At 56.7% G+C, this 13,502-nt stretch overlaps 1 protein-coding gene across 1 annotated transcript; it reads left to right on the top strand.

The window, feature by feature from the left end:
• Positions 1 to 139: 139 nt before the first annotated feature.
• Positions 140 to 13,223, top strand: PRR7 (proline rich 7, synaptic). The gene is made up of 3 exons (XM_023259115.2): positions 140 to 3,857; positions 11,823 to 12,475; positions 12,665 to 13,223. The coding sequence occupies exons 2-3, from the start codon at positions 12,064 to 12,066 to the stop codon at positions 13,060 to 13,062; spliced, it is 810 nt and encodes a 269-aa protein (XP_023114883.1). The 5' UTR covers positions 140 to 3,857; positions 11,823 to 12,063; the 3' UTR covers positions 13,063 to 13,223.
• Positions 13,224 to 13,502: the final 279 nt, after the last annotated feature.

Raw genomic sequence — 13,502 nt, 5'->3', positions numbered from 1 at the left:
GCCCTGCCTGCCTCTTTCTTGCTCCTGGTGTTCCAGGGGTCTTCCTGCTTCCCTTGCCCTGCTGGAAGTGGGAAGGGATCAGAGGTGGGCCTGGTGGGGGCTGCCCTTCCAACAAGGCCCTGAACCCTCCCCCTCACACTCCCCCCACCCCCAGCTGATCTTGGAGTAGCCTCTCCAGGCAGCCAGGCCTTGGTGGCCTTTGGGCATACCCAGTGGGTTCTCAATTTCCTAGATGGGATGAAGCCTGAGGGAAGAAGCCTTGGGTTCCCACTAGGGTGTGAGTCTGGCACTACCTGTACTAGAGAGGCAGGCTCAGTTGGTAGGGTCCCTTCCAAGGCCAAGGTGGTCTGGCCACCAGTTGTGGGCTTGGAGCAGCCTGGGGAGCAAGGCGGAAGCTGCTGTTAGAAACATCTACCCACTGTCTTACCTGGACACCTGTTGCGTGCTCGGCCTAGGGCTGGTATGTTAGAGCCATCTCTCTGCCCTGGGAGCAGGAAATGTGGCTGGGTAGAGGTGAGACAGTGGTGATGCTGGGAGTTAGGCTGTGGCAGAGGTCAGTAGGGATCAGCCATGAGGGCATCAGGGAGGGTTCTCTGAAAATATTTGAGCCAGGCCTTAAAGGAGACTTACTCACCTGGGCACAGAGGGATTGGGGCAACATTCCATAGCATCCCATCTATGCAAAGACAGGGATGAGAGTCTGTTGACAAGTCTGTCCCAGACTTCATAAACCTGTTGCTGCACCATAGTCCATACGCAATGCCCCCAGCCCCCCAAGGATGTTCTGTAACCACAGTAAGGGTTTGTTCTAGGCTAGGTACTAGTGCCACAGGGGCCACATGAGCTTTGCAGTTGGACAGTTCTGGGTTCAAGTCTCATCAGGCCGCTTTTCAAGCTAGCTTTGCATAGGCCCTTCTCTTGTCTAGAAAGATGGGTGTGATACCCATTACCTCATAGGGCAGCTATGAGAATCCATAAAAGCGGCCAGTCCCCTCTTTGAGCCCCTGGGTCACTGGCAGGACTCTTGCCTCCTAGGAGAGTGGGTGCTGGGTGCCAGGCTAATAGCTATCTCCAGGGCAGCCAGAAGGCTCTAAGCACTGATTAAGCAGAAGGGGCCTCTGGTGGTGGCTCAGCTCTTGGTAGTAGGTGGGATGAGTGCTGCTGCTTCTTGAGGGAAACTGGAGAGGGCCTTGCCCAAGGTCTTCCAGCTGGTTAATGGCTGCTGCAGAATGGTGAGGAAGCCAGCTGAAAATGAAGCTGGATCCTACCCATAAGTGTAAGGTTGGGGCCTAAGGTACATTTGCTCTGTTTTGGTGGGAGGGCAGTTCAGTGTCTGTGCAGAAGACAAAGCCCACCCTGAGCAGGTGTGCAAGGGTGAGTGGGTGCCAGGTGGACCAGTAGGTCCCTGGAGCACTCTGCCTGTAGGTAGGTCACAACCTCCCACCAGGGACCTCCCACAATCCCCCTTCCCTGGTACGCACCCAGGGAACTCGTTGGCTACAGTTCACCTCATCAAAGCTCTTGCCACAGTGAGTTCCTTAGCAGTGAAAACTCCCAGAATTCACTTCCCAACAAGCCTTTCTTAAGGTCACCTAACCACCCAGCTCTATGGTGGGAATTGGCGACCCAGATGTAGACAAGGCCCCCGCCAGTTTGGAGCTCTCTCTGGTAGGGAGATAGAAATGGGAACAGGTAAGACCTAGTGTGATCAGCACTGTGGCAGGGATGATTCTAGACCTGGTGGGGCTGGGACTGCTGAGGAGGTGGGGGTCAACGCCCCTTTGGCCACAAAAATGTCAGAGTTAGTACCCTCCAGGATTCAGAGCCAGATATACCTGGGTGGAGGAGCCAGATGGATGGTCTAGGGCCTCTAGTGGTTTAGCATGGCTTGGGGTGGGTGCAGTGGGGTGAGTGATGAGTGTGTGATAAGTGAAAGGGGAGCAACTGGAGCCAAAGTCAGCACTACACTGGGCTTTGAAAGCCATGTAAAAGATGCCTCATCTAGAAGGCAAGGGAATCCCCGAAAGATTTTAACTGGTTTTGTCAGGGTGTCCACCTAGCATGTACAAAGGCACCCCATGTTTACTTTGGGGAGCCTCCTGTCTCAGTCCATGTGGTTTAGATGGGGCTGGGTTTACACCCCCTGTGTACACATACACCTAGAGTGTGGGACCCAGCTGTTAGAGATCTTTGGTTGCAAGCGACAGAACTGTTCTCCAACTAAGAGTGTTAAAAAGGTTATGGAGGGATGTGATAGGAAGAACCAGAACTGGGGCACCTCCAGGGTCTCAGTCACAGTCCCCATTCTCATCAGGATATGACCCCCAGAAGCAAGATGGCTACAGCCATGTTTGTGTCTGCATCACTGAGCCTGACTGCAAACCCAAGGAGCCCAAATGGCCCAGCTGGAAATCTGCCCACTGTTCACTGGGGGAGCAGGGCACTTGGGTTCACAAGCCCAGTATGATGGCACCCAGGAGGTGCAATGAGTCCCCCCCGCCCCGATGAAATAGGGTGCCTTGTAACCAAAGAAAAGGAAATGGATACTGGGTGGCTGAATACATATCCCTCCAACTGGATTGGTTCACTGAAGGATACTAAGCCAAAATGAATCCAAAAAGAGTCTTTTGGGGGGCTGACTAGAATTATTGGGAAAGAATTGAGGTTCTCTTCTCTGGGGTTGGGTGGCAGGATATAAACCTAGAGCTGGGGCAGGGAGGTCATCCTTGCCACCACATGGGAATTTTCAAGAATGATGCAAACGGAAGAAAGAGTGGAGAGAATAGATACATGTCTGATACCATTGTTGGGACACCTGGAACCAATTGTGATCGTAGCTAAAATCTACCTCTGGATTTCTCAGTTACATGAGTCAAACACTTCTGCGTCCAAGCCTGTTTGTTTTGGGATTCTGTCACTTGCAAACCAAAATGTCCCAGCTGGTATGGTGGTGGAGGGTTTTGTTTTTTGTTTTTTTTAAGTTTAATTGTTTTTGAGAGAGAGAGAGAGCGCGCGCGCAGGGGAGGGGCAGAGAGAAGGGGAGAGAATTCCAAGCAGGCTCTATGCTGTCAGTGTGGTGCCGCACACTGAGGTGACTCTCACTAGGGCTCACCTCTGTACCCTGGGTATGAGCAGGGTCCATGAAGCCCAAGGCTATGGATCCAGCACTGGGTCTCCTCCCCGTACCACTTCTTAGTAGAAGTGGTGATGTATGCTCACTGAAGACACACTGGGAGGGGCCATGAGTTGGGAGGGGCCATGCCTTGGTGAGCTGGAACAACATTGGGGTAACCTGCCTGCTCCAACTCTTGCCCACTACATGTGTGCTGTGCATTTCAGGATGTGGCCGGTGCCTGGACTTGTGTGTGCTTTCCGGGTTGAGCTGTATGTGTGTGTCAGCTGCTTGACTGAGCATCCTGTGTGCTCGGCCGATTGTGTACACCCGGTCTGCCTGCGTGCGCCCGTTCCGGACAGCCTGTTGCCAGGAGCGGTGCGGAGTGGCGCGTGCTTTCCCTGTGCAGGGTGAACCCAGCGCCCCGCGTGTGAGTCTCCGCGCGGCAGGTGGGTGCCAGGTCCTCCGCCTTCGGCTCCCAGGACAGCCTCCTCGCTGGCGAAAGGCTGGGGGTGGGGGCCCCCTGCCGGCTGCCGCGCGCGCGCGCACGCCGGGCTGGTACGCGCCGTGTACGCGCCCGTGCGCGCCCCGAGGCTCGAGCCCAGCGCTCGCAGCCGCCTTCGCTGCCACAGTCAGCTACCCGGGGCCGCCGTCGCCGCCTCCCCCAGGCCGGGGGCTCTGTCCGCGGGGCCGGCACCACTCGCCCCGAGCCAGGAGGACGAGCTCGAGGAGGATGTCTGGGCCCGTGAGTACCGCGGCGGCGGCGGCGGGCCGGGCGGGCCCGGAGCGCGGGCAGAAGATGGTCCCGGGCTGAGCCCCTCCCCGCGGGCAGCTCCGAGCTTTGGCCCCGGGTCGCGGCCTCGGACCCCCGCCCCGGCCAGCCCCTCCCCCAGCCTACTCCGGAGGGAGGAAGGGAGGGAGGGAGAGGGAGGGCGCCAGTGAGCGAGGGAGCCAAAGCCGGGCGCGAGCCGCCACCGGTTCGCTTGGAAACGGTTGCCACAGCAACGGGGTTGCGCTCCCAGGCAACGCGGCTGCGGGGCGGCGACGCCCCCTCCCGCCCCTCCCCCAACCCACGCGGGGCCGCAGCCCAGGGGCGCAGGGGGAGTGGGGGTGCAGGGACTCGCCCTCGAGCGGTGGGGGTAATAACTTCACCCGTCTGGGTGTGCCTGCCTCCACAGCTCCTCGAAGATGGGGGTGGGGGGGTGAGCGGCCCCGTGGGCACGAGCTAGCTCCCACGTGGCTGCAGTCGTCGCAGCAGGGCTCTTGGGGTGGCTGCAAATGTGGGGGCGGCCCAGCCCCTGGGCCTGCCGCGGGAGGAGGAGGCTTGATGGCTGCGTCCGTCCGGCGTCTGTGTTCCGACACCCCCACCACCACTACCACCACTCGCCAGCAAAATGGTCTGACCCGAGTCGGGTGCCACAGAGGCGATGTTCCTTACCAGGGGAGAAGAAAGAAGCTTACGTCCCTCCTCCTCATGGCCAGGGCATATGCCAAACCGCGGCTAGGGCCGGTGATGGGTTTCTGCTCCACGTTCCAAGCCACCATTCTCCAGGGAGTGGTGGGAGCAGAGTGGGTAGAAGCAGAGGAAAAGGACATTGCTGACCCAGGGAAGCTGAAGCTCAGGCCAAATGGGAGCGCCCCAGCCCATTGTCTGGATCACAAGTGTCCCTTTCTTGTCTGAGCACAAAGCCCAGACTGTGCTGGGTGGCATGCAGGTTGGCCAGCAGGCAGGCCAGCGCCACATGGAGATGCGCTGTCCTCCAGGGGAGCTCCTCTGGGAGGAGAATGGCCTCTGAGTCAGAGGAAATGACCTCTGGCTCCTCTCCCAACCTCCCCCAGCCGACAGCGGCAGGGTGCTGGGGAGAGAAATGGTCCTCCTGCCAGCTCTCCCAGACCTGACTCAGCAGATGCCAGCCTCCAATCACAGACCTTGGACTCAACAGCCCAGTGACCACAACCACCATTGGGTTTCCTTTCCCATCCAGGGAAGTGTCCTGGGGCACCAGAGGTGACCGTTACCCCAGGCATTTGAGGCCTTGGCATAAGATGTCCTTAGACGGGTGGTGCCCGAACTCAGTCCTGAGTCTTGATGCTGCAGGCAAGAGTGCCCTTGGAATTATTCACAGGCTCCTTTCATTCTGTTCCTGCTGTGTGTTGAGTGTTCTGCATTCATTATCTCCTAACCTTTACAATTGTGCAGGTAAGTTTATGATCCCCATTTTAAAGATGAAGACTCCAAGGTTCAGGGAGGTAACGTGATCTCCCCAAGGTCACACAACCAGTAAGTGGTGGAACTCAGTTTTCAGTGAAGGTTTCTCTCCTGGCACAGCAGCTCTCTGCCTGCCACACACCATCTATTGCGGAAAAGAAATGTAGGGCCTTCTAGAGGAGCATTCTTAACTTCCTTTCATATTCTTCCAGTGAGGAAATTCCCTACGTCTTTCAAGCCTTAGTACACTTTTCCTTCTTCCACCAAAATCAGCCAGATTCTTGCTCACCCAGATGTTCTATAGGACTGTGCTGCTGCTGGGCTGGCTCCCTTCCTCCATTTTCTCTCTCTGGGTGAAACTAAGGAGTGAGGGCTACCTCAGTTACCTGAGAACCCCCCAATGCCCAAATTCTTGGTTTTTGGGCTCTGTGGCCTGATCAGCTTGCAGCCCTAGCTGTGGTAGAATTCAGCAGAGATGGGCCCATCCATGTACTGCTGGCTACTGTGGGTGCTCATTTATAGTTCAGCTGGTGGAAACCCTTGGGCCTCTAGGGCCCAAGGAGCAATGGAATGAGTGAGGTGGGCCGGGGAGCTGCCCAGCTGCAGTTTATGTCACCATGTGAGAATGTGGACTTGGAATGACCAGATAATTTTTAAGATGAACCAAGAATCCAGACTTTTATGTAAAATCTCCTGGGTTTTAAATTTGGCAACTAATCAGGATATTTTTAAGAATTGATTGTGGGCCAACAAAACATGCCCATGAACTGTGTCCAGCCTGAGAGTCACGAGGCCATGACTTCTGGTCCATGGTAAAGCGATGGTAGTTTCTGCTGGACCACTTCCAGGTTTGTGTAGATATAGTGCCATGGGCTGGTTTCCATATTTGAGCCTCTTGAGGCTGCGAAGTGTTGGCTTTTGGTTTGTCACATGCAGCTGTGTACACCAGTCTTGAAGTGTTTTCACTTCCCTCATCAGTTTTGCTCCACCGTTGGCAATCCTAGGCAGGTCTCATCATCCCTGTCTTACAGGCAAAGAAACTCCAGCTCAGACATGGGAACAGCTGGGATGGAGCCACACAGCCTAATTTGAACCCTAGCTCTCTCTTTAGTGCTCTGTGTGTTATGCCAGGCTGACTCTCTGAAGAGGGCATCTTCATCTCCCCCCTCCCCCCCACCCCAGCTCCCGAGGTGTGGCCAACTCCCTTGGAGGGAGAGATGTGAGTACAGTAGACACTGAGCCACGCAGGGCCCCTCTGCCCACAGCTCTCTGTGACCCCGGTCTGTTGTCCTGTTCACAGTTTCCAAGCCCTGGGTTCCTGGCCCAGTGCCAGGGTTGGGTCACAGAGGTGCTACCTGTAGCACCTCTAGTACCTGTAGTACCTTGGCCTAACTGGAAATGAGGCTCTGGTAAGCTCTATGCCTGGCTGACTATGGCGGCAATCCTCTCTGTGGCCTCAGTTCATCTGTCTTGGTGTGGGAGGAGTGTAAAATTGTTACCAGTGCCTGCCTTCCTGCCAGGACAGTGGGCCTTCCAGTCACCTGGACTTCACAACCCCCTGGCTATGTGGGCCTGAGCTGGCCCAACTCCTTGTCTGTAGAATGAGGATGGCAGCAGCCACCTCCTGGGTGTGAGATAATGAATGTGAAGAGGCCAGCAATGGGACTGGCATGTGCTGGATATGCAGGACAGGTTAGCCATCCTCACTCTACACACCACATTCTCCCACTGCTGTCCCCTGGTCTGAGTCTTTGTCCCTTCGCTTGACTGGTGGCTCTGAGTACTTATGACCCAAAAACCCTGCCATCTGGGATTCCCTCTGTCCATTCCAGAGCCCCTCGCATATGCCTCCATTTTCTTTTATTCACATGGATGATGGGTCCTCATCTCACTTGTAAACCACCCTGCGAAGGTCGAGAGCTGGGTGATGGCTTCTCTCTCACTGACTTTTTGGTGAATGGCTGACATTTCCCAGGAGTGAATTGGATGCAGACCCAGCTCTTTTTTTTTAAGATTTTATTTATTTATTTATTTATTTATTTATTTATTTATTTATTTATTTATTTGGTGGGGGGTGGGGACAGAGGGAAAGGGAGAGAGAGGAGCTGGAGCAGGCTCCATGCCCAGGGTAGAGCCTGACATGGGGCTTGATCTCATGATGGTGAGGTCATGACCTCAACCGAAATCGGGGGTCAGACACTCAACCGACTGAGTCATCCAGGTGCCCCCAGATCCATTCTTGAAGTGTTTCCTGTCCTGTGGCTATAAGACCAAACAGGGAACTAGGCATCTCCAGTCACTCCTACCAAGTGGTTTTGGAGGTGCCATCTGTGTGCCAGATGACAAGACAGATGCAACCTCTGGAGTCGCACACAGGCAACCGCAGCACACTTTGACATCCCTGGATTTCTCCAACCCTGGGGAGTAAGGCCACCTGGAGCTGACTTGTCCAGCAAAGTGACAGTGAGGCCATGAAGCTGAGTAGTAAGTGTGGGGGCAAGAGCTTCGGGGAAAGAAGGCACGACTTAGCAGTGCAGGATGGAAACACAGGCTGGTTGCAGAGGGAAGGGCACTGAGAGGTGAGGCTGAAGATGCCTTGGCAGGAGTTCATCCCAGAGGCCATGATCTAGGTCAGTTCTCCAAGTGTGCTCTCTGGACCACATCATCAGCATCTGCTGGGAATTTGTTAGAAATGCAAACTCTCGGGTCCAACCCCAGACCTACTGAAGCAAACATTGGGAGCAGAGCCCAGCACTCTGTTTTAACAAGCCCTCCCCATAGCTCTGACGCTGATTCAAGTTTAAGAGGCACGCATCTACGCTGTCTTAAAGAGCTAGGCTGCTTCCTGAAGGGGTGGGAGTTGCCAGAAGATTCAGGCAGGAAAGGGCCTGGGGGAAACAACAATGTGGAAAGTGGGTAGGCTGAACAGGAGCATAGCATGGAAGTACAGAGGGCGGTGGCAAGCATGGTGACAGGGGCCCAGGTGAGAGATGATGGGGGCCTGGCGAAGGTAGTGGCAGGGGGACCAAAGGAAGTAGACAGATGAAGGCACAGTGCACTGAGGGTAAAAACAGGATTTAGTGGCTGGAGCAAATGGTGGGCCCTTTACTGAGATAAAAGATCTAGTAGATTTTAAGGGTCTAAGATTACTGGGGTTCTTCATGCAGAGGAGCAATGTGGTAGATGCCCACAGCAGTGCACCAGGCACCAGAATAAGAAATCTGTGTGACCTTGGGTATCATTTGATTTCTTTGAGCCAAGTGCTCTCATCTGTCAAATGGGAGGAATGCTAACCTAGTTTGTAGGATGACTGAGAATGATTTGTGACATCCAGCCCTCAGGCAGGGAGCACCTAAAGGACATGCACATCTCTGCATCCCCAGCTCCGAAGCTGCCATCATCAGCACTAATGTGTGTTGGGCATCTCCAAACCCTTTGCATGGACTAGCTCAGTTTTCACCATGGTCACTGATGGGGAAACTGGCATTACAGAGGTTAAGAAATTCACCCCCTGGGGTCTTGTTTGTGTCCCCCTGCTGTACCCCAGTGAGTGCGTGGCCTAAGAAAACATACAAAACAGTACACTCACAAACACTGTAAATAAATCAAGATGGAATCCTAAAAAAAAAAAAAAGTTCAAATAACCTGCAAGAAGGTAAGAAAGGAGAAAGAAGAAACAAATCATAAAATGGCAGACTTAAGGGGGTAGGCACAACCCCTAGCACACAGCTGGAGTTGGACAAATGCGGTATTTGCTCTGGAGAGTCTGGAGGGGATGGAGAGGGTGCGTGACTGTGAGTAAGAGGTGGCAGGCAGGATCTGCACTGAAGGGCTCCCCAGACACAGGCAGGAGCCTGCACAGAAGTACGAAGGGGTAAAGGGACAGCTCTTTGAGGAAGATGGGAGAAGCCTGGTCTGTCAGGAAGAGCATCTGGAAAGGTCTCTTGACATTTATGTGTTGAGCACCTACTGTGGATTAGATGAAATGTACTAAGCAACTCCCTGTGGGCCAGACACAGGCCGGAGGGAGGCCTCTGGCAGGACCCATGCCCTCTGGGCCTGCCAGAGTACCACTGAGTGAAGTAGTAGCCTAAGAGGGAGTGTTTAGCATCAAACCCATGCCCACTCAAACTGGGCACTGGCGCCAGCATGACAGAGAGCGGCCTAATCCATAAAATATGGCAGTGATTCCTGCCTCCTTGCTGAGGGGCCACATTGGCACCCAGAGAGTCTTGGTTGTGGCCTGCCTCTGTCCACCTTAATGCCCAGTCAGCTGAGCTGGGCCCCTCAGGGCAGAGTCTCTGTTATTTGTTCCTTGTTAACCTTGGAGCTGCCATCCCATTTCTCCACTCTATAGCGTTTTCCTACTCTTGAGCTGAGGCATGGTGGCCAGAAGCCCCAGGGCTTTGGTGCGAAGGAACAGAAAGGTATGTTTTGGCTACAAGCTGGCCAGTCAGCTCAGTATCCCCATGGCTGCCAAGTCTTCATGTGCCAAGTGCTCACATGCACTGGGCTCTTCATTTATGTCTCAGTAGTCTTGTAATGGAAAGTATTTTGACTGACTCTCGATTCAGACTCGGCTAAATCCTTACTCCTCCCCTTATCAGCTGTGTGACCTGGGGCAAATCATTTCTCTGGCCCTGTTTCCTCATCTATCAAATGGGCCCCCACTGAGAAGGAGGTATTACATATCATGTGAGATTCCAAATGGAAAGGGCCTAGAACAAGGCTTGACATGCAGTAGACAGTCCTTGGCAGGTATTTCTATTTCTAATTCAGCTAAACTTCTTCACCTCCAGTCCCAGAAGTACCTTTTCTGATCTGGAGCTATTCCTGCTCTGCAGGCCAAGGGGCCCCCTAGTTAGTGCCAGCTTCCTCAGAGCATTCCTGAAAATTCCTGTGGGCTCAGGAAAAGGAGAACAACAGATTTAATTAACTCCCAGTGACTGGCAGCATCGTGTTTTTATCTGGGCTGCGTCGCCATGGCAGCCTCATGGCAGGGTTGTGGAGGGGGCGGGTGGAGCTATTGTTCTTGCCATTGTCTGTTCTGGAACACAGGCCCAGGAGAAAGGGACTGGCACGGGGACCAAGTGGCACATGGCATAAGGCAGCCAGAGAATCAGACAGGATCCATCTGGGAGAAGTGTGGGGTGGCCCGTGGCCTGGCTTCCCCCCAGCTTGCTGCCAGAACAGTCTGAGACAGCTTGATGTGGACCTCCTGCTTGGAGCTCAGGGCCACCACGGCCCCCAGAGCTAAATGTGTGTGTGTGTGCCTTGGATATGTTGAGGATGGGGGGCTGTCCATGGGGCTCCTGGAAGAGGGGCCCACAAAGTAGCTCAAGCAGCAGCACTCTCCCACCCCTGGCTAGGGTTTTGTGGCCAGGCTTGGGTTCAAATTAAGGCACTGCCATCTGCCCTCTACACAGCTAATTGCCACCTCCCCATCCCCTCCGTCTGCAAAATAGGAATAACCGCAGTTACCCTAAAGGGTTATATGTGAAAACCCTGGGTATAAGGCATTCAAGAAGGGCACCCTTCTGTTCTGCGGGGGTGGTGAACAATCACCTGCTACCCGTCACTCCACAGTCAGGGCTCCATCCTACATACCTCAGGATGCAAGGTTCCTCTCTAAACCCTGGCTGTAGAGAGGAAGAAGGAGGCAGAACTAGAGGCGCCCATGGGCCAGGTGATACACGTGCAAACGAGCTACTTTTCCTACCCTCTGCAGAAACGTAAAGGAATTGATAAGGCCTACTGGTGCTAGGAGGGTAGGGCCAATGAGGCTGCGAATTGGTAGGAGGCTGGGGAAACAGAGCTGGGATCTGACAGGCGGAGGCGCCTAGAGGAAAGGAAAAAAGGGAACAGCCCACGCCCGGACGTGCAGACAAAAGCAGGCCAGTGGCACGCAGTAACAGCCGGAACGACCCCTCCTGAGCCTCTTCTACAAGAGCGGCGACGACCAGGAGGCCCGCAGTGCGGACCTAGATGTTCCATGCTTTGCGCGGCCATGGGTAGGAGCGGGTACAAGGCCTAGAGCCGCGGATGCCTAGGGCTAAAGCTGGGCGTCGGTGGGCTGCTTGTGGGGCTATAGGAGGTGGGCCACCCTTTCCCCGCCGCAAAGCAACCGCGCAGAAACTCCTCTTCAGTGCCCTGAGGGTCTGTCCACGGGCCTCTGAAACCCTTTCCGAGCTGGGGTACCCCGTGGGGTAGCGAACCTCCCTTGAGTACAGAGGCCGAGACTGGCCTTCGCGCGCCCTCTGCTGGCCTGCCTGGAGTCCCCTCGGCTCAGCTGCGGCGGCGGCCGGGTCTCAGATCCGGGAAAGCCCTAGCGGGGAAACCTCGAGGTATGACGTCATCCCCATGGTGACGTCACCGCCCCGGGGGGGAGTGCGGGGGTTCCCGCAGAGGAGGCTTCCCCAGAACTGCGCAGGGCACGGGCGCAGTCAGGGAAGTCGTCGGGGCTGCAACGCGCCTTCACCGCGCCCTGTGTCTGTTCTACAGGTCCCGCGCGGCCCCGGGTGAGGCCCACCCGCGCTCCCACCGGCGCCATGGGAAGGAGCGGGCGCCGCTGCTTTTGCCCCCCGCCGGCGCGCGCACGACTTGAGCCCCGCCGCGAGCAGCCCCCGGCCGCAGGTCCCCGAGTGACGCTGGCGGCGCCTGGGAGCGTGGCGCGGGCCCGGGGCCACGTAGAGGAACCCAGTGTCCAGTGAAGCAGCCGAGGACCCGCCGCCCCGCCGCCGCCATGGTTATGTCCCAGGGCACCTACACGTTCCTCACGTGCTTCGCCGGTTTCTGGCTCATCTGGGGTCTCATCGTCCTACTCTGCTGCTTCTGCAGCTTCCTGCGCCGCCGCCTCAAACGGCGCCAGGAGGAACGACTACGTGAGCAGAACCTCCGCGCCCTCGAGCTGGAGCCCCTCGAGCTCGAGGGCAGCCTGGCCGGAAGCCCCCCAGGCCTAGCGCCGCCACCACCACCGCAGCGCGGCCGCCTCGAGGCGCCGGCGCACGCGCATCAGCACGTGCACGTCCACCCGCTGCTGCACCACGGGCCGGCGCAGCCACACGCACACCCGCACGCACACCACCACGCGCTTCCTCATCCGCCGCCCCCGCACCTCTCAGTGCCGCCGCGGCCTTGGAGTTATCCGCGTCAAGGTAAGCCCAGACCTCTGCCGTGGGCAACGAGGGCCACTGAGAGGTGGGCGGGATCACTACTAACAGGCGAGCCTTCCATGGGACAGCCTCCCAGAGAACCTAGGAGGTAGCGGGCTGGGCCTGGGGTTGGCAGCTGGCCGGAGGCCAGGGACGGGTGGCCTCACCCTCGGAACATTTCCCACTCCGCAGCGGAATCGGACATGTCCAAGCCACCGTGCTATGAAGAGGCGGTGCTGATGGCCGAGCCGCCGCCGCCCTACAGTGAGGTGCTCACGGACACGCGCGGCCTCTACCGCAAGATCGTCACACCCTTTCTGAGCCGCCGCGACAGCTCGGAGAAACAGGAGCAGCCGCCGCCCAGTTACAAGCCGCTCTTCCTGGACCGGGGCTACACGTCAGCGCTGCACCTGCCCAGCGCTCCGCGGCCTGCGGCCCCCTGCCCTGCACTCTGTCTGCAGGCGGACCGTGGCCGCCGGGTCTTCCCCAGCTGGACCGACTCGGAACTCAGCAGCCGCGAGCCGCTGGAGCACGGAGCTTGGCGCCTGCCGGTCTCCATCCCCTTGTTCGGGAGGACTACAGCCGTATAGAGGGGCGTCCGGCGTTCCGGGCCTCACCCGCGAACTCGTGGCCTGACTGCGGGGCTTTTTAAACGCTTCCCTTGGACTGCGGGGAGGGGTGGGGAGGGAGGGATTTCTTACCCCGTTTGTTACATTTTGAGGATAATAAAGGTGTGTGATCTGGTTTGGTACAAGCGGAGGGGGCACCCACTGCTTGCGCCCAAGGTTTTGGTAGCCAGGCGTGCCTGGGCCTTGGCGACCCAGAACCTGAACGCGTCTTCTGGCTAAAAACTGACCTGAGGTTGAGGAACTAAACTTCACAGGCTGATTCCTCTGGGAGCTTCAGACCCTACCTTCCCTGCCCGTGAGATCACGGTGAGGGTGCTCCCTGTGGCCTTGGAAGTGGGAAGAGTTGGGAATGGGGGTCAGGGGAGGCGGCACACCACAGATCCGCCCCTGGAGGCCCGGAG

The sequence above is a fragment of the Felis catus genome, chromosome A1 (assembly GCF_018350175.1).
Source record: "Felis catus isolate Fca126 chromosome A1, F.catus_Fca126_mat1.0, whole genome shotgun sequence".
NCBI lineage: Eukaryota > Metazoa > Chordata > Mammalia > Carnivora > Felidae > Felis > Felis catus.
This window is presented reverse-complemented; position numbering and strand designations above follow the sequence as displayed.